The sequence below is a fragment of the Mustela putorius genome, unplaced genomic scaffold (assembly GCF_011764305.1).
Source record: "Mustela putorius furo isolate JIRA1106 unplaced genomic scaffold, ASM1176430v1.1 tig00003834_pilon_pilon_pilon, whole genome shotgun sequence".
NCBI classification, from domain to species: domain Eukaryota; kingdom Metazoa; phylum Chordata; class Mammalia; order Carnivora; family Mustelidae; genus Mustela; species Mustela putorius.
The window spans coordinates 10625030-10652469 of NW_025421987.1; the positions used below are offsets into that span (position 1 = coordinate 10625030).

The 27440-nt window shown below is 38.8% G+C and overlaps 1 protein-coding gene across 8 annotated transcripts in view; it reads right to left on the bottom strand.

The window, feature by feature from the left end:
- ROBO1 (roundabout guidance receptor 1) overlaps positions 1-27440 on the bottom strand; it is a 1168989-nt gene that overhangs the window by 401148 nt on the left and 740401 nt on the right. For 3 of the 8 annotated variants that reach the window (XM_004770835.3, XM_004770833.3, XM_004770831.3), the window contains exon 1: positions 11142-12335. The exons of 4 other annotated variants lie outside the window; for them this stretch is intronic. In XM_004770835.3, the coding sequence (XP_004770892.1) occupies positions 11142-11196 (55 nt within the window). In that variant the 5' untranslated portion in view covers positions 11197-12335. Of the gene's footprint in view, positions 1-11141; positions 12337-27440 lie in introns of those variants that run through there. One more of the 8 variants, XM_004770832.3, reaches the window with a different exon arrangement.

The window sequence follows — 27440 nt, forward strand, 5'->3', positions numbered from 1 at the left end:
CCTGATCCAGAAAGGCATCACATCCCAGAAATGCTGAGAGAACTTGTAGATAAAATGAAAGATGTATTAGAAGACTGGGAAAAAGTTAAAAGCTATCCACATTTTTAACTACAAAAAAGGTTAAGTTCCTCAAACTTCATGTTACACTTTGGGACAAGAACAAATAGTTAATAAAAACAGTAACAACCGGGGCACCTGGGTGGCTCAGAGGGTTAAAAAGCCTCTGCCTTTGGCTCAGGACATGTGGGATCGAGCCCCGCATCTGGCTCTCTGCTCAGCGTGAAGCCTGCTTCCTCCTGTCTCTGCCTGCCTTTCTGCCTACTTGTGATCTCTGTCTGTCAAATAAATAAATAAAATCTTAAAAAAAAAAAAAAAACCCAACAACAAAAACAGCACAACCAAGGGAAATGACTCTTCAGCAAGGGAGGAAAATTGAAAGAAACTGTACCTGGAGAAGAGCAGATGTAGAAAGAACAGAACAGTCTTTGAATATTGAAACAGTTTCATGTAGAAAGGGAACTAGGTAGCTTTGGAGGATAAAACCAGGGCCAGTAAGACAGGGAATGAAGTTGGGCTTCAACTTAATATGAGAAAAATGTTTATAAGAATTATAAATGGAATCTTCTAGACTATGGGAAGATTGGTCCTGTCACAGAAAGTAACAAGAGTAGGATAAAGACCATGCATTCTGGGGACTGCAGAAAGGGCATATGCACAGAGAGTTGGTTAATGTTAATGTTCTAATGACCCTGAGGGTTAATAACAATAACACACACAGTATTATATCCAAATCTATTCATCTGTACATGGATATCCATAGGGAAATGTGAAAAAATGTCTAATCTCTAAGAATTCAATTAACACGTTTACATCATCTTATACTTCTTCTTCACTTGGTAAAGCTTTTTATAGTCCAAACAGGCTCCCAGAGCAGTCACACGTACCTCTATTAACTTACCTATATGGTAATCAACTATTCATCAATGATATCTTAAGTGCAAGGAATGAGCTTTTTCTTTTTTTAATATTTTGTTGGCTAGTAAGGTTGATTAAATAAATGAAACAAATGTATGGAATTACTAAATAGTAAAATATGACATCATAAGTGAAAATCTATAATCATGCACTGTTGTAAAATTTACCACTTCAAATAGATTGTCAGTTTTTCAGATCACCCTCCTGGATGCACCTCTCAAATACTTCCTTTCACCCAACAAGATACTCCATTTTTTTCTCTCAACGTTTTCTGGGAATCCACTTTTTACAGGAAGTTGGCCTTGACCTCGTAATTCCCCTTAATCTATCAGTTCCCAAAAGGCGTTTCTCCCTTCTCTCACCATATCAAACATCTTTCATTCATATACTGCTAATAATTCACTCACATGCTGTAACGTTCATTTCCCTATCTATATGTTCACAGCCCAGATCTTTTGTTAAAAGTTCTTATACATGATTAGGTATGTCTGCCACATTCTTTAAAGTGTCTAATAGCATCAAAAGTTGACAGCTGGTTAATAATAATTTTTGGTTGTCATCAAGATTGATAGTGTGTAGTTTACTGAGGATTAAAGGATGTTATTAAGCCCCACTAATAATAAACAAATAGCATTAGCAAACACAAATGAATGGCAAACTGCAAAACTGCAAAGCAATGAGTATGTTTATAGAAATAAACGTTTTATGGACTACTTCTTAAGACAAAGGGTAAAACCTCAGAGCTAAGACCCCAACTCCCATATAAAGGAGGGTTTTGAACATGATACCATTTTGATTAGCAGTACAGAGTAAGGAAGCAGGAAAAGCTTCAATCTTCCCTTAAGCCTTATGTAAAGTAACAACCTATGGAAATAATGAAGAGTGTGAATGTACCTATCATCTACACATTTGGCAAAAACCCTGGAAGACCAGTGAGCTCAACTGAGAAAACCATACCTTAGAAATTATAAAACAATCTTAGTCAGACATATATATTTAAAAGAGTAAGAAAAAGTAAAATAACATTTTAAAAATCAACTATATTACTTCTGAAAAGTTACTATTACAGTACTGGTTTTGATAGGCTTCATTCTCAGATACCTTGTTAACCAATGCTGCATTCTTTGTTTTCTATAAAACTTATCATCTAAGAAGGATACGGCTTTAAAAGAATAGTAATCACAAATTCTAAATAAGCTTCTGCTTAATGTGTTTTTATTATCTATATTATCTTATTATCTCTAACAACTTATCATCAAGTAAACCATCTAACTTCAAGGTAAAAAAAAAAAAATTTCAACACCAGTTCCTTAGAGAAGTTAGATGCCGGTGATTTACTTATTTATTTATTTTAAAATATTTAGTATTTTTTCCCTATATATAAGGAAATTTCTATTTCCTTAGACAATTGGGCAATCATAAACCTTAGTTTTTGCTACCTCAAAAAAAATGTTTAATGTTTATTTATTTGTCAGAGAGAAAGAGCACGAGCAGGGGGAGCAGCACGCAGAGGGAGAAGCAGGCTCCTCACTGAGCAAGGAGCCTGTTGCAGGACCCCAGGGTCATGACCTGAGCCAAAGGCAGAGGCTTAACTGACTGAGCCACCCAGGCAGCCCTCGCTACCTCAAATTTACTCCACAATGGAATTCCACCAAACCAAGTATGGCGCTGACCTGTAGGTTTCTATTTTCTCTGCTGTGTTATACCAGGATGTTTTCTTTGTTATGGGTTATCATGTGACAAGCAGAATAGAGGAAAAGACAATCCGAGAGACCAGAAAAATCTAAAAAGGAACAAAAAAAGCTTGGCAGCACAATCTACCATAATCTTGCATCACAAAAAAGCACCACACCCACAAAAACTTGATAGTCTTATTATGTATACATTTTATACTGTTTCATCTACAATCATTTCCTTTTAGAGGAATAATGTAATATGTCTGTACAACAGGGAAGAACAAAATTCTGGCTCAGACATGCGCGTTTCAAACCCTCACTCTACCGAACTAGCTGACTGACCACAGTCGAGAAACCAACTTTTCTAAATCTCATTCCCCATATTGATAAACAGGGGTGATGGCAATGCCCTCATTCCTAATGTCATATTAAATAAGGTAAGTCATGTTAGCACGTTCTGAGGGACAGACAGTAAACACTTCATAAATTTTCGGCTTTACCATTATTACTATTACTATTATCGATCCCTAGTCCTTCTAGTTCAGTGTATGCAGCTGGCCCTACACTGCCCCAGTTCATCATTTAATTACTTAATCAGTTCATTTTTTTTCCTCATCAGGACATATATATATATTAAATAACCATGTATATTTAAAACATATTAAATATGTCAGTATGTCAAATGGAAAATGGTGAAAAGATAATTTTGAACATGAAACCCTAGGAAATGATGAGTTCCTCAAACTGAATGGCTGATAATAGAGAAAAGCCCAAAGGATGCAATGAATTTTGTTTTCCCTCTGGCCACAGTAAGCCTGACTAAAAGTTGCCCTCATGATGTTTCTATTCTAGCCTAATTCAGAGACTGATACTCAGTGGAAGACTCCCCTCTCTGCGCAAAACCCAGAGGCTCTGATATTTCTATTTTCCTTCTACATGTTTAGGTTTGGGCAATCCATTACTACGTTCATTAATTTAAGCAACTCTAAGTTCCAAACTTAATACCGGATTGCTAAGGAAATATTCACTTCTCTTCAAAGATGAGGGAGAAAAACCAATGAGTTTCTCTTCCAAAGCCTGTAGAGGTCTGTTTGCTTTGTTCAGACAACTTGCTATTTATCTGAATGGTCTGCAGACAGTAAAGTGACTCCCCCCAACTGAAGTCCCTTAAAGCTACCCCGAGGTATGTGGTTAACACATACAAACGTGCCTTAATTCACTTTGTTACATGAGTGAGCACCATTTTAGTGAGGTTTCAGAGTAACAAAGACTGTCTTTTAAAGCAAGCCTGGGTAAACAAAATCCACTTTAGACCCTGACACTAAAAAAGTATATATTTTCAAATTCCTTCAACTAGCGAAGGGATCGTAGGCAGACACTTCTAGCCAAACGAAGGGTTCGTACATCATTGGAAAAGTGGAAAAGACATCGCAGGCTAAGACAGAAATGTAATTAGCGTACAGGCTATTTAAATTTGGAGATCAAATTATGAGATTGAGTATAACTCATTAGCACCTTATGATGCCAAAGGATCTCGAAACGCATACGTGTGGGGCCCCATTCTCTCATTCTTTGGCTCCATAACTCCACCTAGGATTGCTAATAACACAAAAGGGCTTCAGTCACATCAGAGGGGAGTCACTAAAACAGGACCCCTGTTTCCTCTTCGGCTAACATCCAAGAAGGAGTTTAACACGTTGATGTATTTTTCCATAATTGGGCATGAATTATGACCATATATAACATGCTACCAGAACCTTAATGGTCCTATAAACATCGTATTGTTATGCTTATAGAAATGTTAAGTTATATCAAGAGATAACATTTACCTAAAATGATTTTTAAAGTACTAAATAGTCCCATGTGACAATTTTATTTCTCTTAAAATACTTTTTGTCACATTCAAAGAACAGACAAGGAAAGAAGAATCTACAGTGTTAGGGATACAAACTGGGTGTCCAGCAGTCTCAAGTAGAATCTCCTGCAGATAATTTTAGGGGAAAGTTCCAAGGATTCCAAGCTCCTGCCACGGCTGACTGTGGCTAAGCAGTCTTTGGTTCTCAGGCCATGTACAGAGAAGTTGAACGCAGGCATAGGTGGCCCATACTTTGAACTTGATACTTTCTGAAATCCCATCAACAGCATTTTCAGAAAGTGTCACCAGCAACTGCTACTGCCAGAAGTGCTTTTAAAAAAAAAAAAGGTTTTTTAGTAAAAAAAAAAAACAACAAAAAAACTAACATGAACTAAAAACAGATTCCCCAAGTACATGGTATTATTAGGAATCCAATTCTACTCTTCCTTTATGCTGTATACATACCAATCAACTACTTGACATAAAAAGAACATATTCCCACTTAACAGAACCACATTGCTCTGTTGACATTTGCTTGTGTCCATTGATGGTGCTTTTAACGCTTCATTTAAGTGTCAAACTAGGTGACAGGCATTAAGCCTACAGACTATTCCGCATCACACCAGTGGCTGAAGAACACTTTCTGCAATTGTTTACCTTCTATACATTCTTCCCTAAATAATAAGATAAATTAATCAAACCAAAGAGATACTCCTTTTCGGCTCTAAGCCATGGACAGCTGTGAACACTACAGAGGCACTTCTCTCGGTGAAGGGACTCAGAAAGATATGCACAGTCAAGCTGTTCAAAATATTGTTATATGGGTGGAACAACATTGTCATAAGATGTTTAGAAGCCAAGTAAAATCTCAGAAGTAAGGGGATCTGTAGCAGCCTGTTTGGGCTGAAGGGAAATAGGACTGAGATCTCCCATGAAGCAAGCAACATGACACCTTCCAGTGTTAGAAATAGCCTTTGGATGGTTAAAAGAAAGAAAGAAAAAAAAAAAAAGGCAGGGAGAGAGAGAAAGGCAAGGAAGTGGAGATCAAAGCTATCTCCCAGTACACTACAGATAATCTTTCCCTCTTCTTCAACAGCAAGATTGAAGGAAAGGGCTGAAGGTGGAGGGAAAAGGGGAAAAGGAAACCATGCTAATCCAGAATTGTACAGAAAGGAGGTGGTCTTTGATCTCCACAGGATGGCCACTTTATTGGCTATGCATAAGCAGTTTCCAACCATCTGATCAACCAGGTATTAATGCTCAACCCTTCCATGATCAGTAACCATGAAGTGAGTCATCTGTGAACAGCAGTCAAGCAGAAGGCTCATCTACCACTAACTGACCGCCAGCCCATGTCCAACCTACAGGGGCAGAGTGACCCCAGGGGAAATGATTGTCTCTCTGCAGGCTCTTCCTTGATGAGTGCCAATTATTTGCCTTGGACTCTGAGCAAAATCTTTCTTTCAGTGTGCATGAATGAGAATGGCATTCATTTTCTAAAATACGACTTGGAATCTAGGTGCTTCAGCATCACCAGCAGTCACTCTTTTGACTTCTGTTCAGTCACCTCTTTTAAGCATGCCCCCAAGAAGGCACACATGATAAAGGTTCGTGTGAATTGGTTCAACTTAAAGAATTGATGGTCTTACTTGGTGATCTAAAAATGTGAAGACCATTTGCTTAATGGCAGGAAAAGAAATGCCTCCCTTCCAGATTTTCAAGTGTTTGGAACCATGGTCTATTTTAGGTGTATTTTTTGGAATGAGTTTTCACGTTAAAAAAAGAAAAAATTATTGAACCATCATCTTTGCTTTTACATTTTTCATTTCTCTCTTTCAGCTAAGAGAGTACATGGTGGAATTTTTGGAATTCAGCTTGGTACAAATTCTTGCACATCCCTATCTCTTAACCACTCCATGATGTAGTTTCCACAAATATAAAATAGGGATAAAGTAATATTTTATTAATAATAATACCTGTGAGGGGCGCCTGGGTGGCTCAGTAGGTTAAAGCTTCTGCCTTCAGCTCGGATGGTGATCCCAGGGTCCTGGGATGCAGTCCCTCGAGCTCTCTGCTCAGCAGGGAGCCTGCTTCCCTTCCTTGCTCTGTCTGCCTCTCTGCCTACTTGTGATCTGTCTGTTAATTAAATAAATAAAATCTTTAAAAAAATAATAATAGTACCTGTGTCATCGGGTCCTTATAAGTATTGATAAGATAAGGGTGAATGTTCAATAAATGATAACATGTCTTCAAAGCAACAGAACTAGTCATTGTAGACTTTCTTATGGTACCCCAAAGCTCAAACGCTTTCTCTTTTTTTTCTTTATTATTTCCTTCTTTCACTTCACTGGTCTCCTCTAACCAAAAGTGTTATGATGTAGAAGACAACTACTTAATTTTTCACTCCTCTTTATAAATCAAGGTAGTCAATATTCTAAAGTTTCATTAAACATGGCTTAAGAGAACTCTTCTTTGAATTTATCAAAGATTTAACTGTTTCAGATTTTTTTTTAAATACAAAATTTTCAGTTTTTTATGTAGTTGCTATATATGGAATATACATACTGACATCAAATTTTCAGAAATCCACTTCTCAGATTTGCTTTTCATCCTGTGTGTGGTCAGAGGGTGTGGTCAGAGAGTGTGGTCAGATATGGCTGCTCTCTCTGCTCCCGCTCCATTTCTTCCCATATTTTATTTTTTTTTTAAGATTTTATTTATTTATTTGACAGACAGAGATCACAAGTAGGCAGAGAGAGAGAGAAGAAAAGGCAGGCTTCCCAATGAGCAGAGAGCCCCATGCAGGGCTCGATCGGGCTCTATCCCAGGACCCTGGGATCATGACCTGAGCCCAAGGCAGAGGCTTTTCCACTGAGCCATCCAGGCACCCCTATCCCCATATTTTAAAACTAGCTCACTTCTGAATCTATTTCTACTATACTTCTCTAGACGTCTGCTCTTGTTTCACTTTTTTTTTTCTTTCTTATTATCAAATTTCTTCATTTATTCCACAGATTACCTTAGGTATAATTTTAAATTGGAGAGCAACTCCGATTTCCTTTTATTTTCCTATAAGAAATCAAGCCTCCAAGGCAATTACTCTTTGAAGAAGTAAACATTTTTAAAGGGTCCTGAAATTAACATAAGCATTACCTTAGCATCTTTTATTAACATGGATGACACATGAAGACTCAACCGTTTATAATCTTCACTGGCAAGCTGCCGTTCAATGTTTCCTCCCCATCATATCCCTGTTACCAGCATTTTTAATTTTAGACATCTACTCAATGTAAAATAAACAAATAACTGTCATTGTAGGTTTGAAATTTAGCATTCGACACCACTTTAGCTCACACAGGAACACTTCATTTGTCATAGTGAAGACTAAGGGAAAACTTCAGGTCAACTTTCTATTCCAGATTTTAACCATGAATATGTTAAGTGTTAAAGGGCTCATCATCAAGAAATAAGGATACTTAAGGATGTTACAGTATTCAGGTAAGCGTATTTAAATGCCAAAGAGTTTATTTAAAAAAACTAGTAAGAAATTGTTGGAATTAACCAAAGAATCTTGTGTGGAGGTTTTGGGTGGGAGAAGACCAGAGACCCAAGTAAGTGGCTCACATAATGAAAGTTATCTAAGAAATATCCATCTTCCCAAGAGAAAAAATCCTCCCCCCCAAAAAAAGAAGGAAGAAAGACAGCACTACAAATTTTTACTTTATGTGAAATTTGGATCCATCCTAAATTTGAACTGGAGGTCAATTACTTTTTCTCCTTAAAATGAGGTTTTAGAAAATGGAGTTGAGGAGAGAAAGTCTATCAGGAAAGAATGTTTAGAATCAGTCCCTGAGAGATCACACAGATTCTTTTTCTTCATTGCTACCCCAATTGCCCCCCTCCACCAAAAGTCTAGCTATCCACAGAAAAGAACACTCATATATCAAAACTCACTAGGGAAATCCACCTTTAAAAAAAGGTGTTTCTGAATATCCATTTTTTCCTAAAATCTGTTTTCTAGAATAATAAGAGTTGTAGCATTTGATTAAGTAAAAGGTTACAAAAAGCAAACACAAACTGAAGAAGAACATTTGATGTCAAGTATGATCACAACACATCAAAATGGAGTTTTGGGGTTTTTTGAAGAAAACTATAGGACTTTGTTAGGTTGGCATCCAGATTTAAAAAAGAAGAAGAAGAAGAAGAAAAGAAAGAGAAAACTGACAACCAATAGATACTTTTACAGGTTAAATCTTGTTGAAGGTATCTTACTCCTCAGTACACTTTGATTTATTTAAGCTTACCACATTTCTCTTAAGTACACTCCATTAACAAGTGATAGACTGTGATCTTAGGCTTGAGGCAAGATATGAAACACAATCTTTCAAGAACTTCATTCATTCCCGGTCCAGGTGTCTTGAGCACACCCACCTCTAGTTACTTATCTGAATTCTGTGAAGTCTTATTCAAATCAATAGTGTGGCTTTAGAACAGCACAGGGTAAGGAAATTGCCCCAGCCGCCCAGCAATTCAGCCTCCCAAGTTCAGATTCATGGCAGAAGTGAAAAACATCAGAGGAATGATAAAGTGTGACAGATTGAACCTCAGAAAGGCCCTCACAAGGAATGTCTCTGCCCTGCAACCTGGGAAAGGAAGCAGACAGACACCCCTGTGGGGAAAACTCAAGCTTATTAAAAATCATCAGTGACTTAAATGGAAAATTAAATTGGAAAAAAGCAAAGCCAGAAATCAGTTAAGCTCTAAGATCAGAAATGCCTCCTGTCTATTTCAACTACAAATCTCAGACACTAATTAATCAAATTATCAAATCTGAAAGGACCATACACATACACCCTTCCCCCACCCCCCGCCCCGGATATTTCTCCAAGTGAAGACAGAATTTGCACACTGACGCGACCAGCCTTCAGTGATACCCTATTAGTGTGACCCTATCTTTAATCTACAGACCTGATAAAATGTCCCAACATATACAAACTCAGCTCAAACAGTGACTAATGATCATTAATCCCCCTATCTTCAGTAATCTGCCCCTCCAGTCATTTATCACACTGACACCTCACTTTACACACGTGAATAAACTTTAACTGAGAAGGTGAATCAACAAAAAAATCTCAAAGGTATCTGAAGCTGTAAATTAAACTAGGGGGAGACTCGGCAAAGGGAGACAAATAGAGAGATCAGGTCTTAATGTTTCTGATTTGCATCCATGGCTGGGCTCGGGGTGGGGAAACTATTCAGTCCCTCAGATCTGCAAACTAAGAAAGGAAAAAGAACTACATTTCAGAGAGGGGAAGCTGGAAGTAAGGAGAGTCAGTCCCAAAGAGTTGGTTTCATCTATTCCTCCGTTCCCTGCGAAATGTATGAAAACTTCAGTTTTCTGTTTTCTTCACAGGAATAACAATGTACTGAGGTTCTTAGTTTAGCTGCAAATGTTCCTTGTAGTCAGGAAGCATATTCAGTAGGCTAATTCTTTTAGGGATCTGCTATCGTTTAGCTGATGTGCGGTTTTTTTTTTTTTCCATATTTCATTAACTTAAGTAAAATCTTTGGCCAAAATAGAAACCATACCCATGGACTGCAAAAAGCTAAAACCAACTTTTCAAAACTGTTTCATAATCACAAACATTGAGTGACTCTAAGTTATAGACCCTGATGCAACCTGAAGGTCAGTCAGTATTCGACTATAAGAAAATCCCCTGAGGTGCAGTGTGTGTGTGTGTGTGTGTGTGTGTGTGTGTCTGTGTGTGTGTGAAGGCCTGAAATTGGAGCCTTGATTGAAACCAGAATCTACCAAAAGCAAAGAAAGAAAAGTTGAGTCGTGGCTCACCCTTAGCAAAAGTTTCTTAGGGCCTTTGAAGAAAACTATAAGGATCTCATTGCAGCATCCTTCCAACACGTCATGTAGAGAGTTTCAGTACCATTTAATTAATCGCCAAAATCTTAAATTCAGCCTTGCCAAGGAAAATTCCCAGACAACTAACTGTTCCCCTTCAGATAATTGCAGCTGCCTGTTTTCTTACTAAATCCAGCCAGGCAGAATGGCTAGTTGATATCCTACCGTAAGAAGGAGTTATTTCCTGAAGTTTCTTCGGAATCGAATTTAATTACAGACTTTGGTTACATAAAACAACTACTAATAACCCCTTGTACTCGGAAGAGGAGGGGCGAATGGCACGACCAGGTTCAGGAATCCTGGCGGGTCTCTGGGCCCCAAGTTCCCCGGGCGCACCTCTCCCTCTCCGAAGGAAGAAGCCGAAGGATGAAACTCCTTTTGGCTCATCCTAAGGCCCCAAGCTCACCGCCAGCCGCTGCCTCCTCCCACCCGAGAGCTCAGACCGGGCGTTTGCCCGGAGTGATCTGGGCGTGCCCTGAACTTGGCAAAAGGCCGAGGTCCGCGACGAGGCTTAGGGGTCTTGGGGGATGGGGGGAAAAGGACCGACCCAAAGTGCAAACTAAGAACCTTTTTGCCTAAAACTCCTTACACGGATCCAACCCCTCCAGCCTCAGAAGGGAGAGGTCGCAGAACACGCAGTTCGGGGAGGTTGATTCCGAAAAGTGGGGAGGGGCGTACAAGGGAGATGAAGGGTGAATGAAGAAAGACGACGCGACGTTACCTGAACAGAGACATATTAATCCAAAGAGGTAAAAGTGAGCAGGCTCCGCGATCATTGTCCTCGGGTGGATCCTGCATACAGTCTCATGCCAAGAAGAGGGAGTAGAAATGGGGTGCCCGAATTTATGAAGCCACACACCACACACACTACACACAAAGGCTTAATATAAGCAACGTGGGTCAATCCGCCAAGAGTTTTCAGGGCAATTACTTGTCGACCTTTCCGGACGCTTGTCAATACCTCAGAGCCCTTTGCAGACTAAGAATTCCAAGGTTTGCCTCCTTTGGCTCCGGGGTTTCCGAGGAGGCTCGGCCACTTCCAAGAACCATCCAAAGCGAACAACAAAGAGCCGAGGCAGAAGAGCAGTTGTGCGGTTTCCTGCCTCCGGGTCTCGCCGAGCCTCCCGGCGTGCGCCCCCACACTGTGCGCCCGAGCGCCGCGGCGAGGGCAGGCGCGGCAGCGGCAAACTTGGGGTGTGAGAACTGCTTAGGGAGGGCCAAAAAAAGTGCTTCTCTGTCCACAGTCTAGCCCAGTCAACAGCTGGCCACCAGCGGCGGCGAGGAAGGCAGCCAAGGCAGCGGCAGCAGCTCCGGAGGACCGGCAAAGGGTGCTGGGGGTGTGCCGGGGTGACTCCGCGCGCTGCGGCCGAACGAGGGGGCGGTGCGGCGACAGTGGTTGCCCGAGCCGGCCCTTGTTCCCATCACTTGGGGGATGCGGAGGGCACTGGGGACAGCAGCAGGTCCGCGGACAGACGCGCGCCTCCCCGGTGCCCCCAGCCCCGCGCAGCGCTCACCATCGCCCCGGGTCCCTCGCTCGCCGGGGCGTGCGCTCAGGGCACCCCGGACTCTCCGCGGCCGGGACGCTGGAGCCCAAACTTCCTGAGGATAGCTGCCCGCAGCCCTGGCTCGCGGTAGCCGTGGAGAGGCAGCTCCTAGACCTCCCCTGGGTGGCGGAGAGGGGCGAGGAGGATGCTGCGGCGGGTGGGAGCGACGGCCGCCGCTGCTCACCCGAGCTCCGCCGGGATCAGCAGCGTCTGAAGTTTCTGCTCTCACGCTGCCGCTTCCCTGGCTCAACCGCTTGTGGGTTTCCCCACCGTCCCCGCGGCTCCCAGTTTCCTCCCTCTCCTCCCGGGCCCGCGAATACTTAAAGGGACCGCGCAGTCCTTTCCGCGCTTCACTCTACCCTCTCCAGACGCTGGTCTGGCAAGTTCTGCTCGTTAATATTTCCATCCGCCAGCCGGGGTGCCCGACTGCGCCCTCAGGTGAGACTCAAACTGCTCAGTATCAGAAATCCAAACGAATGGGAACTTGCCCCGTTCCTCTGGCTACCCCTGGCTCCCCTGCACCTTTCTCCAAATGGAACCTCCCAGCCAAAGACTTCAAAAATCCTCCTGGTCCAGTTTAACCTCTTCTTTACCGCTTCCAAGAGTTGGAATCAACTCTCCAAAAACTCTACCCTACATGACTCCACATTCCCATTTTTGTTTTTAATCAAATGTGGCCCAACAAGCCTGTAGGACGGAGATAGAGTGATGACTATCTACACGATGTTAACGATCACTCTCCATTGCATAATAGATGGGCATTCTCTTTCAAAAATCACGCTCTTTTAAACTGCATTTGTTGACAGTCCTGTAGACAGTCTATCCAACTGGAAGGGCGCAGGAGTGAGCCATGGGCTCTTTCTGTGTCACCAAGAGCCCCTTCTTCAACTTCACTGACCCTAGGTATTAGAATGTTAACAATGGGGAAGTAATTCTGAAATAGGGACAAGTGCAAAAAACAAACAAACAAACAAAAACAAACAAACACAAAACCTTGCCGATCCCAAAGTTTGTATAAGAGAAGCCGTTCAGCATTTTCTAAATCAGAGGGCCTGGCCTTTAATACCCCATAGACCCTCCCTGAAACCCCAACCTACCAGTTACTCTTTCTGTTATCATGCCAAATCTGTTTTCTCTTCTCAAAAAAATAGAGACGCTTGAGATATTAACAAATATTAACAAACCACACCCAAAGCAAACCAAACCTGGCATATCTGAGGAGCAATCTTGCTTCATTCACTGCTTTTTTCTTTCTATTAAGTGAGACTCCGTGTCTTTATAACACCTGAGACATGGCGAGTGCCCCAAGAATGGTAAATACTGCTATTTAGAACTACTCTTTCAAATAGATTATTACCTACAAAATTATGTACACTAACTTCAAAATTGTTATTTGGTATCTATCTGAATGCACCAGCCCTGTTTTCAGCAGTTGTCTCTGGAGAGGACAAATGCATGCTAGATTTTGGGGGGGGCGGGGAATGAATTGGCTCTTTATGCTTTTCCACTTTTCTATTTTTTTTTTTTATGTGAGCACATGAATTACCTAACGAAAGATAAAATTTTAAAAGCAAACCATACATTCATTTTGGTGTTTGTTGGTACAACCAATGACCGTAAAACAACATTCTGTAGAAAGAAACTCTGGTTAATAGCGCCTATCTCTGAAAGTGAAAGATAGTTTAATCCTGGGAAAGCTGAGTGAAAATTCAGTAAACAGGCTGGAGATAAGAATTCAAAGACTCCAACCAAAATCTTTTCAGCAATAAAAACAAGAATGTGCAGTAACTGTTGGAAAACATACATCAATTTGGTCTTTGTGAAAGGATATTTAGTGAGAAACATAGAATATATCTTTTTCTTCCCTGGGATAAAACATGCTTGTAAGATAAGCTTACCCACTAACAGAAAATAAATAAGGTAAAGCATGATACTTGAGAAAGAGAGAGGAGAAAATCCTCCAAATCCTCATATCATCTGAGTGCATTTTAAATAAAGATTTTGAACATCCACGTAGTAAAATGTGTATATTTTTTAATGTAAACTGGAATATGTATGAGAATCCCTACTGAGTTTTTTTCCAAAGTGGATCTCCTGGTCCCTAGAAGTTTGCTAAAATTTTTCAAGCTCTCCTTCACTGATCTCATTATCATTGAATGGAAACCATATGAATACTTCTTTTAATCAATCCTTTTATTTTTCAACCTCAGTTAGCAACAATTCCCCCCCACACACACACCCATGTCCTCTGTCTTATATATATTATATTACCTAGGAGTCAGCAAAAAGAATCCTTAAGGAGTTAACTTTTGACCAATCCCTGATGAGGACCATCATCAAAAACCCAAATGCTGGCCTTTCTTCTTCCTGTATCTCAAGCACAGTGTACTTTTCTGCCAATTATATCAGTAAGGGTGGCACCTGAAGACAAGAATTTGTAGTCAGAAGGTATTAGGGATCTATGACAAGTGAAACTCAGTGTTCCTGAGAACTTTTGCAATGCCTTCCTTCCACTCATTTACTGATTCTTACCAGTGAGAACAAACATTTTATAAATCTCATCTATGTGCGAGAACCAGTAAAGGGCTCCACAGAGACAAGATGCAAAGAGAAACTCCATCACCAGGCCCTCAGAGCTCTTAGGATAGCAAGACACACAAGTCCCAGAGTGGAACCGATCAGAAGAAGTAGAAAAACCGCACATTAAAACCGCACGTTAAATGATAGTTCAATCCTTCCTGGAGATGAACGAATCATAACAACTTGTCCTTTCCGCATCTACTCCTGGAGATTAAATGACTAGTAGGATGCATAAAATGTTCATGTTCGGTGAGTGTATATGACCACACATGCAAGTGTGAGTGTGTACACGTGGATGTGATGTCTACTTAGGTCTGCAGGCAGCTCTGACTCGTGCAACAGAACTCTGACAAAGAACAAAGGAAGGAGAAAATGTCCTAACTTGCACTCAGAAACTATTCTGATCACTATAATCTGAATGAGTCGCAAATTCTAAAGTTCCATTTAGAAAATTCTGATCTCATTTGAAGCTTATGAAATTCAGGATCCCTGAAATGTCTCCTTGAGAATTTTGAGGAAACCCAAAAATAATACACTCAAATAGTTCTGGAATGGGGCTTCTTTGACAGGAAAGATTCTGGAGCTGTGATAATCTCTTTGGTTGATCTGATCTGAGTTTATCTCTCATGGGGGTAGTTACAGGAACTCAGGAAATAACAGAACTCCCAGAGTCCCTCCAGGGATCCCAGATATCACCTACCCACATCAGGAGGAGCAGAAAAGAGTTCCTAAGGAAACTACAAACCAGAACATTGCTCTCTATTCACCTCTTAAGAAGAAGCCTTAGAATCAGATTATGCCTGGGTCTGAGATACGGTCAAAAGTTCCAGAAAATCTGGTGAGAAGCAGCATAAGTACACACAGTAAACACAAAGGCTATGCTTCGTATTCCAAGATACTATCCCTTAGGGTACAACCGCTAGTTTAGCAATTTTTACATGAAACTGCTGAATAATCTGTGAAATCTTTGGTATGTAAATTAATGAACTAGGCTGAATATTTGAATAATTTCAAATCTGAATATTTTTTCTAAGTTTGGATATATAAGAGAAGGTCCATTCGGAGATCAGTGGGTGGTCAAGTTAAGTGACCAACTTTTGATATCAGCTCAGACCTGGATCTCAAGGTCATGAGTTCTAGCCTAGTGCTGGGCTCCACACTGAGTATGAAGCGTACTTTAAAAAAAGAGAGAGAGAGAGAGAAGTTCCACTCAATAAAGTGACCTAACATATCTGTTGGAAACATTGACTGTCTTGAGAAGTCGTGTCTTTTCAGTAAACATTTACTGAACATTGCTCATTGTCTGCCACGCTGCTCTAATTCTTCATTCCTAACAATTAAGAACCTCAGCTTTCCTCATTAAACTGTATATGGTCATTCCTTTGGGGGGAAAGTTATTTTTTGTTTAAATGAGGAATACAGTATTGCTTACAGATTCTAACTGCCTTATGTGATAGCAACAAAAGACATATGCAATAAATCACATGTGGTGGGGTATAGGTTTAACACACAATGGCAGTTCAAGGAAGAGAGAAATAATTTAGGGTCAGGGTAGTTAAAAAAAAAAGACAGAAAGAAAGAAAAGACTGGTAGGTAGGATTTTTAAATATGCATAACTTTTTTCAAGAAAGATTAAAATTTACCTTAATGTTTTCTTTAAAGTGTACGTAGGGCCCATTTTAACATTACTTTTGCTTGTTTGCTTCTCTACCTTTTAGAATGTGTAACTATTGGCCCCAAACCAGGAACCATAGGGAGAAGAGATTTCCTGGGTGATCTGTCTTCACTTACTTAAAGACTTAAGGCACTGTCACCTGGGCCAATTTCTTCACTACAGGAAAGAGTGAGATAGAACTCCATTAGCCTCACTGTCTCTAAAGCTCATTAAAAAAATAGCAAGTATGATGCACGCAAGCTTCTGTGGAATTACTGTAAATGTGTTTGCCTTTTAGCATCTCAGCATCCTGGGGACACTGGAGCTAGGTGCTTTATTGCTAAGTCTTTTTGATAGAACCTGGGACCTTCACTATTAGCTACATAGGTCTCGCTAGAATTTACTCCTCTAATGTGTACAATTTGTTTTTGAAGATGAGGGAGAGGATACTGGGAAGTAGCTTTGATTGAGGTCAACATTTTGGGGACTTTACAGACATTATCTTGATCTAATTCTCATCATGTGATGTGGTACATCATGAGAGGTGATCGTGTGATCACGTCTTCTGTGAGGTATTATTATCCTCACTTAGAGATGAGGTTGAGATATTAAATCATTAACTGAAGGTTCTGGGTTCTGGGAGTCATGGATTTTCTATTTAAACCCAGTTGGTTTTGAACCAGAGCACCTGGTGGTGGTGGGTGGGGCGGTGGTGGTGGAGAGTTTCAAGGTAGGACAGGCTTGGGAGACTTTGAAGTCAACACATTTAAGGATTTCCCAAAGCCTTTAATATGCAAATGATTATTGAGTCCCCAAGGGAAGGGCATTGGAGAAGCCCGGTGTTTCTCATGATCACTGCCCCTCTACCCCACTCTACTACAATAGTAATATCTCTAATGTTCCACATCTGAGGATTAAGATTTTCAGCCTTCCCTGGCTAAGATGCCTATGTTACTTTTCTGTGGAAAATGTATTTGTCTTGAAATGAGCAATGCAGTATTCCTCCCTGAAAAAGGCTGTAAGTGTGAGTAACTGCCCTTCCAGGCCACACTTCAAAGCCCAGCCAGAGGGGTCCTGTTGAAACCTGAGTCAGACCCTGTCTCTCTTCTGCTCCAAAACTTCCAGTGGTTTCCCATCTCACTCGGAATGAGAGGTCACTCTTCTCTGACCGCGTCTCCTTCCCCACTTACTTGCTAGTGCTCACTTTGCTTCCTTGCAAGGGCCTCTGTGCTATTCTAGAATGTTCTCTTAGGTAATGACCTGCCCCAAATATTCTGTTCTTCATCTGGCTTGAGTCCTTACTTCCATAAATCCACCCAACTACTTTTTCCTCTCTCAGGTTTTAATAAAATCAAATGTGCTCGGAAGATCTTTTTCTTTTCTTTAGAGAATTTATTTATTTATTTGGCAGACAAAGATCACAAGTAGGCAGAGAGGCAGGCAGAGAGAGAGGGAGAAGCAGGCTCCCCGCTGAGCAGAGAGCCCGATGCGGGACTCAATCCCAGGAACCTGGGATCATGACCCGAGCCCGAGCCCAAGGCAGCGGCTTAACCCACTGAGCCACCTAGGTGCCCCTCAGAGGATCTTTTTCTGACCACCAATGATAAAATTACATCTTTACACAGTACTTTTCATTTCCATTTCATGCTTCATTTTTTGGTTTTGTTCTGTTTTTCTCACAGAGCACTTATCCCATCTACGATACTACATATTTCTCTCTTTTTAAAAATGTCTTTATTTTAAATTTTCTTTATTATAAAATCTTTAAGATTTTATTTATTTATTTGACAGAGAGAGAACACAAGAAGGGAGAACAGCAGGCAGAGGGAGAGAGGGAGAAGCAGGCCTACTGCAGAGCAGGGAGGCTGATGCAGGGCTTGATTCCAGGATTGCAGGATCATTACCTGAGTGGACAGAACGAAGGGAGATGCTTAACCAACTGAGCCACCCAGGCAGCCCTAGGTTACTACATATATTTTTTTATTTGTGGGTTGAAGGCTTCGTTCCTCTTAAAATATGGTATGGAGCAAGAAATTCTTGACTGTTTTATTCACCTTTTATATGTCCAGCATCAACAGAGCCTGGAACTCAAATATTTGTTGAATGAATGAATAAATGAATGGATGGGTCATTTTTCGTGGTTAATATATCTTTTGGGGAAAATGCCTCTTTAAAGAACCTATTTATGTAGCTTTACATTATATTTTCTCTAATATGTAATCCCATTATTTATTTAATCATTAACTTTTCATAACTGAGAAAACTCCCAAAGTCTAAAGAAACGGAGTTTCCCCAGAATATTCCTTTAGTCGTACTTTTATTCAAAACCAGAACGCAGTCCTTTAAGTAGATAGACGGGCGCCTCAGTGGCGCAGTAAGTTAAGTGGCATTCCCTTGGTTTCTGTTCAGGTCTTCGCTTCAGGGCCCTGATCTTGGGGTCAGGCTCTGTGCTCAGCACAAAGTCTGCTTAAGACTCTCTCTCCCTCTGCCCCTCCCTGCTCGCTCTCACTCTCTTCCTCAAGTAAATAAATTTAATACATCGCTAGAGATCTCTTTCCACCGAAATAGGTTAATGAGAAATTCTTTGACCAGGGGATCCTGGGTGGCTCCGTTGTTAAGGGTCCGCCTTCAGCTGAGGTCATGATCCTGGGGTCCTGGGATTGAGCCCACATCGATCCCTGCTTGGCGGGAGCCTGCTTCTCCCTCTCTCACTCCCCCTGCTTGTGTTCTCTCTCTGTCTGTCAAATAAATAAAATCTTAAAAAAAAAATTCTTGGGGCACCTGGGTGGCTCAGTGGGTTAAAGCCACTGCCTTTGGCTTAGGTCATGATCCCGGGGTCCTGGGATCCAGCCCCGGCATCAGGCTCTCTGCTCTGCAGAGAGCCAGCTTCCTCCTCTCTCTCTGTCTGCCTCTCTGCCTACTTGTGATCTCTGTCTGTCAAATAAATAAATAAAATCTTAAAAAAAAAATTCTTGGACCAGATTTTCTACCTTTAGAATACTTTCATCAGTAGATACAATGCAGTACAATACATATTGTATTATTCTACATTATATAGTAATTTAGAATTTTTTGTATTTCTGACTTATCTTCAGGAATGCAGGAACTATGGCTTTTAAAAAAAACTTCAGCTCCTAATATCATAAACTAATAACACCTAACATTTATATAGCACTATATGCTAGAGGTACTATTCTAAGTATTTTATACATTCCAACTCATTAATATACTCTGAATCCTCAGAAATACATTATTTGATCAGTGACTATTATTGTCCTATTTTATACATGAAGAGATGGAGGATGTTCAGCTAATACGAAGCCAAATACATATTTGAACCTTGACTACTTGAATTTATCACCACACCAGACTTTGAGGTACAAATAAAAGCTGTTATCTCATGTTATTCTTACAGATTTGGTTCTAGCTGGAGAAAGCTATCAATATATAAGTTTTCTTTCGTTTGTTTTGAGATCTACTTTCATTTTGGGAATAAGTACAAGAAAGTGACTCTGAAGTATATGCATCTGTAGTTCTATTTCTGTACGGAATTTAGATATTTAAATCTTTTTTATTTTTTGTAAGAAATATACAAAGGGTTTTTTTGTTTCTCTTAACTCTGATAAGAAGGCACGGAAAAATATATAGTACAAGTTCTTTAAGAACTTCAAAGTATTTTCAAAAACATAAAGATGAATGTATATTTATATCTTATCATAGAATCTTGCTATCTTTTTGGTTCTTCCAGATATATCTGGTACAAAGCATATACTATACTAATCATGAATTAAAATTCTCTTAAATTGGGATCATAGTTAACAGCTGCACAGCTGAATGAAACACTCTATAGGCCCACAATCTGAACACGAACTGACTATTTTGTAAGTAATTTACATTATATTTAATTCTGCAGATGTGTTTTACAAAACTATTTAAAGTTTTTGGTTTTTCATTGCTTTTAAAAAATCCTTTCAAGAAATATTTAGAAGATTGAGGTACATATGTTTGGATTTATGGCTCATTTTGTACATTTATTATGTTTAGCCCCACCTGCTGCTTTGTTTACTCTGAATACAGTTTTACATAGATTTTAATGGTTATTTTAATCAGTTCATTAATGAAATATTATGTTGATTTAAAAAACACCTTGAAATTCTATAGAGTTTCCTACTTAGAGGTTATTTTCTAGGTCAGTAAATTAAAAGTAGGCCTCCATATTTAATATTATACTAAGCAGAAGGAAAAAAGTATCTAACTTTATCATAAATACTACTACTAATAATAACATTAATAATAAGGCACTCATTAAATTGTACTATTATACATTATTTAGAAAGTTTTATGTTATTTATTTTACAGCCTATTAATGTATTTCTCTCTTAGGGCTTATGGAAAAATGACTTCTCGTTTGAAAAGCTAAGTAGGGGCTTTGGGATTGAATAGCTGCCTGGTGTGATTGAGGCCTAGGATTCTAAATCTCGAGGTGCTCATTCTTGTGGATAAATACTGAATCCATATCCCACAATTGTCGGTGAGAAAAAAAATCTGCTGTTGAAATTGACATGAAATGTAAACCTACTGTCTTAACAACAAGGATAATTATATATTTTCCCAAGAGTTTAATCACCTCCTCTCTAGTGCCCTGGCCGCATTCCAACAACATCATCCAATTCCATTATTCTAACTAAAAGTCTTTGTTGATTTGATCTAATCACATCTTCTCAATTTCCTATCACTATATAGTACTTAAAAGCCGCCTTATTACACCTAGCAGGTAGAATTTCAGTGGTACAGTACATATCTTGTTGCATTTATGTATCGTATCAGTATCTTTGAAACAAAACAGATGTTTGCGGAAGTCAGTAAAACCATCTTACCAAAAAAATATCATATAAAAATTATTTAAAGATTTCTAAACTTTAATTTTTACTTTCAATGTTGCAACTACAAAGTAAAAAATTATTTTTCGAATTTAGCTTTTCAATGTTTTGCCACAAATATTCTTAGATTACATACTAAAAGTAACATGATTTACATCTGTATATTCAGATGCTAATTTGTTCTAATGAGATTTCATTTAATTTTCTTCAAAATATAAGAGTGATATATTTTTAGAACATTTGAAAAATGTCCCCCTAAAACCCAAACTTACAGTAATTTACTCAGAAATCAAATATCATCACATATGCTGTCAACATTTTATTGTTGGTCTTTTTTTTCCCTTTTCTTTACTCTGCATGTAGAGACTTTTCTTCTTACAATATGGAATAGTACCTTAAAAACTGCTATGTAACCTACTTTTTCACTCAACAGTATGTCATAACAATTTTTTCCATGTCATAAAATATTCTTTAACACCATCATTAAAAGGGTAAACTAGAATTCCATCACATGAATGGTACTAAAATACATGTAGCTAATCTCCGATGGTTAGATAGCTAAGTTACTTCCAATTGCCACTAAGCTGTATAGAATCTGATTTTAAAAAATCCTATGTTATTGTCTTGCTAGTTACCTTGTTACTACATTTCATTTTAATCACAGATAGTCTATCAAAGCGATACATACTTCCCACACTTTAAGGGACTCATTGTTCGGAGTTCCATGCAGTTGGTTCAAACGGTCTTAGAACCAACATACACAAGAGTTAAAGATCACAAACCATAAAGAACTATTAAACAATTCTTAACACCTAAATTCTTCACTTTTTTCCCAATAGAATTATTATCTGTTTGTTCAAGGAGTGCCTTTTGTTTTTATTACAGTTGATTAATAATTGAAAGTGTTTGTATTTCACAAGTACGCTTGATTTCACAGGTTTTGCATTTCACACCAGAAAGTAAACTTTTTTCTTTTAGCAAGGGCAATAAATCAAGACATAAGGCTTTTCCTAAACAATTACCTTTGAGAAAAAGTATAAACTTAAAGACAATTCATTATTTTGCTAATCGTTCTTTCCAGCTACAAGTGTATATACTCTTTAACATTTGGCTACCATAATTACTAACAGTGACCATAATGTGACCATACATAAATACACTAGTCTAAATAGGGTTCACCTAGATGTATTATGTGCATCCTACTTTACCAAATCACATTATTTTGATTAACACATAGGGTCACCTATTTCTTCATTTTTCTCTAAATTCCACACGTGGCTCATTGTGCATAAGAGTTTGAAACATGTAACTATTCTCCCTTCCCTGGTGAAATATGAACCATAAAGTTAGAATAATTAGAGAAAGGCATTAACACTTATATTGGATGCCTTAGTATTTGAAGATAAAATGCCATTATTTCTTGAGGGTGGTAATTTTACCACTACTTATTTATTTTGAGAGAGAGAGTGCATATGGCATGGTGGTGGGGGCAGAGGGAGAGTGAGAGAGAGAATCTTGAAGCAGGCTCTATGCCCAGAGTGGACCCTAATGCCGGATTCTATCTCATCCCCCTGAGATCATGACCTGAGCTGAAATCAAGAGTTGGCCTCTTAACTGACTGAGCCAGCCAGGGTCCCAATTTTTCTCACTTTTTTTTTTTTTAAAGATTTTATTTATTTACTTGAGAGAGAGACAGTGAGAGAGAGCATGAACGAGGAGAAGGTCAGAGAGAGAAGCAGACTCCCCATGGAGCTGGGAGCCCGATGCGGGACTCGATCCCGGGACTCCAGGATCATGACCTGAGCCGAAGGCAGTCTTCCAACCAACTGAGCCACCCAGGCGTCCCTTTTTCTCACTTTTTAAATAATAGATGTTTATATGGCAAATCCGTGTGAAATAATTATGAATTTTTGTCAATTCTGCTTAACCCACAAAGCCCTGTACAGAACACTTGGCAAAGTCTAATTAATAAACCAGATTACCCACTATTCTAGATTTTTTTTTCTCTTGCTCCCATAAATATTTCACAACAGGAATACTTGAAAAGGTGATCATGAATATAGAGGTGTTTCTTTCAACATGTTTATACATCCTTGAACATCATTAAAAGTATTTCCCACATGGAAACTATGTGATTAAGGGACCAGAACACAGCCTGGAGAGCTTGCCTTTAGCTCAGACTTCCCTCAGTAACTCCTCATTCTTTAGGTCAAATGAAAGTCTCTTCCCCAAAGAAGCCCTCTCAGACCTACCATTCCCCACCTTCCCCGATAGGTCAGCTGTCTCTGGAAAATACTTAGAGAAATTTTGATGATTTCTTTATAGCACTTACCACAAACAATTGCTGTGGAAATGTGTCTTTTAAGCCTGCCTCCGCTGCATATCAGATGAACTCCACAGTGGCAGTAATGACTTCTGAGTTGTTCAGCAACAGCATTTTAGCTCTTTTCAAAGTTTATTGAACATGACTTTGGGTTTACCTTTCTGTATAATATGATAAGTTTTGAAAAATTCTTAGCTAGACTAAGAGGAAGAATATGCAGGTATCTGGGCATTCATGCCTTCTGCATTCAATCTCACTATACAATTCCCATGGAAATGGACAATTACTAGGAGGTTTACTCTATTTCAATTATCTCAATAGAGGAGGTAGTCTCATTTGGTCTCCATGCCCCCCCGCCCCCAACCCAGAGAATATTTGGCAATGTCTGGAGACATTAGTCGTTGTCATACTAGGTGGAGAAGGGAAAAAGGTTCTACTGGCACCTGGTATATGAGGAAAAAGATATACGAAATATCTTACATAGTGCAGGACAGACCTTGACCCCCACAAAGAACAATCTGGGCCCATATGTTGGTAATATCAAGACTGATATACCCTGTTCTGGTGTAATTTCAATACATTTTTTAAAAAGTTTTTTTTATTATGTATTTATTTGACAGACAGAGATCACAAGTAGGCAGAGAGGCAGGCAGGGAGAGAGAAGGGGAAGCAGGCTCCCTGATGAGCAGAGAGCCTGACGTGCGGCTCGATTCCAGGACCCTGAGACCATGACCTGAGCCAAAGGCAGAAGCTTAACCCACTGAGCCAGCCAGGCGCCCCACTTCAATACATTTTTAAAAAAAGATATTATTTATTTGGCACAGAGACAGAGAAGCTGGGGGAATGGTAGGCAAAGGGAGAGGGAGAAGCAGGCTCCCTGTGGAGCAGGAGCCCAATGTGATGTGGAGTTTGATCCCAGGACCCTGGGATCATGACCTGAGGAGAGAGCAGCTGCTTAACTGACTTAACCACCCAGGTGCCCCTAACTTCAATACATTTTGAGGGATTTTTTCTAGTGAAGATTAAATAAGGTAGGAGACATGTATCTTATAAACAGGGTAGAGTTAGGTTCCAAAGTTATCAGGCAAGCTATGCTGTATACCAACTACGAAGGAAAACATTGTAAATAATGTAAAACTCAATGCAAACATAGCCAGAGCATTATTAAATGTTTATATACCTTAAAAATAGACAATTTAATTACATTTTTCTTTTTTTTTAAAGATTTTATTTATTTATTTGACAGAAAGAGATCACAAGTAGACAGAGAGGCAAGCAGAGAGAGAGAGAGAGAGAGAGAGAGGGAAGCAGGTTCCCTGCTGAGCAGGGAGCCTGATGCGGGACTCGTTCTCAGGACCCTGAGATCATGGGTCCCTGAGATCCCAGGACACCTGAGCCGAAGGCAGCAGCTTAACCCACTGAGACACCCAGGCACCCCCTAATTACATTTTTCTTATAAATTGCAATCTTGCCTATTTAAAGAGGTATATTTATTCTGTGTATACTTGGAATGGAGTAAGAGAGATGATATGTGAAAGGAAGGCAAACTGTAATGTTGAATTGTGAGAGCTTCACCAGATACGTGCTGTTGACGGGGATCAGAAAACTGTTATGGTCATAATTCTAAATGCTACCAAACTTGACATGATGCAAAGAGTAGTAACAAAATTTTGCTTTTGTGTGGACATGACTTTGAATGAGCATATAGTATATGTTGAATGAGCATATAGTAAACATATCTATTATGTTTCAAAGCATATAAATATACTTTTATTTATATTTCTTAAAAAAAAAGCCTATAACATTTAGACTACTCATCTTCCAGTGAATTACAAGACAAGGGAATGTCCAAGGAAAATTCAAAGTTGAGAGTATTTAGTTAGTGTTTACTTAGACTGTACTCTTTGGAGAGGTAAAGTGATAGTTTGGGGCATTCTTAGGACCATGATGAGGCACAATATTTGTTGCTAAAATGCATAAAGAGATCTCTGTCACTGACTAGCTGGGCAAACTTGGACCTATCTCCAAGACCTGTTGCCCTTTATATTAAGTAAAAAGAATAATGGTTCCTACTTTATAGGAGGGTTGTGAGGATTGAAACAGATAATATACATAAAGTGCTTATTAGCATAGTATGTGGAATATAGTAAGCAAAGGTTACATGATTCACTGTGGGAAAAAAAAGAGCACTATCTTGGGAACCTCAGGATTAAGTCCACAGTTAGTAGAAGACCACAGACATTGATTTTTTTAATTTTTAAAATAATATTTTTCCTTTCTTTTTAATAATTAAGCAAAGTGTACAAGTGTTGATGCTAAAAAAAAAAAAAAAAGTGTTCAGAAAGCCGTAATAGCTTCAAAGGCATCTATATAGAATAACTTTAAAATAACTTAAATTTGATCTTATCAAGGGAATTTGAAATTAATATACTATTTGAGAACCACTATTCTTAATGGAGCATTAGTGATGATTTATTTTTTAATACCCCAACTGGGTATATGCTAAAATTAAAGTTTCCGTGGTGTATCTGAAATGCAACGGTCCCATGATACTGAGAGGTCATTAATATAATATTCTCAAAGTATATCTCCTCTTAAATGTTATGAAAATAAGTAAATATGATCTTAAAAGCAATCAAGAACTAAACTTTCTTAATTAGAAATTTAGAATTTAAAAGATGTATAATTTTTTATTTTATTCTGTGACAAAATGATAAAGCCTGTTTAGAATAATATCTCAAGTTCAGAAATGTACAAGCTGACTTATAGAGGGCACAAAGCCAAGAGAACGAAAATAAAATTCTCAGTGTCAATATCATGAAAAGTTGAGACTTAAGGGCAGAAAACAGTAGCTTCTAAAATCAAAGAATCAGTTATTTAAGGTTGGGAGGTTCAAAGATATTTTCTCTGATATTGTAATAGTGATATAGATAGTAAGAAGTACTTTCCAATACATAGTAAGGAGTACAGAACAACCCTTCAGAACCAATTTAACCTTGAGAGAAAAATATTATTTTATATAAATGGATTTTGTCAAGATTTTCCTCATATTGCATGTTAAATCCTCATATATTCTTTGAGAAGCAGATTTCCTTAGTCCATCATAAAATTGCTTTAAAACAACAATTAGTGTAATAATATACTAAACTGATCTTAAAACATGAGGCTTAATACTAGCCATGAGAAACAACTTATTTGTAAAACATAAATAACCAGAGAGTCATTTTTTTAACTCAAAGATAATTCTCTTCATATCCCCCCACTAGGAGATGGGTAAGAGAATCTCCCCATACAAATTTCTTCACAAATATTGGGAATTTGTAGTGTTTGAAATTCCCTTCAAAGACTGAATAACATTTTCTACTATGGTATTTCTTAGTTCTTGCATGTTCCCTTGGATTAACTTCAGATTGTAAGTTCGCTGTAGTTATAATAAATTATCAAAAACATAAATCAAAATTCAAGACACGTACACACACACACACACACTTCGATGAAGAAGCTGACAGTAGGTCTCTTTATATTTTATTTTTTAACTTTGTCCAGAAAGGAAAATACCTTCTCCATGAACTGTTTCAATTGGCTGAGGGTGTTTAGTATACAATGCTCTGTTGCCCTCTGCTGGCTAGAAAAATGATAAAATCTCATCTGCTCCTTAGCTATATGGGGGGCTTTAGAAAACAACATGAGAAATAAACACACAGTTCAAAGTTATAAAACAGTACGTTGGAACGACAGGAAATTAAAAAAAAAAAAGCATTTCTAAAACATTCTTATCGTGTTTCAAAAACTCCCTAAATTTTGGTTATTTTTAATCAATCTTTGTATTAACTGAATAATGTGATTATTTTATCTAACCCTAAACACTCATTGATTCTAAAAAACATGGTCTATTTCATTACTTCAGAGTGATAATTACAAGATTCATAGCTGTCTTGGAATTCTTGGGGTTTACCAACAAGAGGCATGTGATGTTCTCACTGTTGGCCCATTTGTGGAATATTTTTCTAATGATATTATAATATATCTCATATGAGTT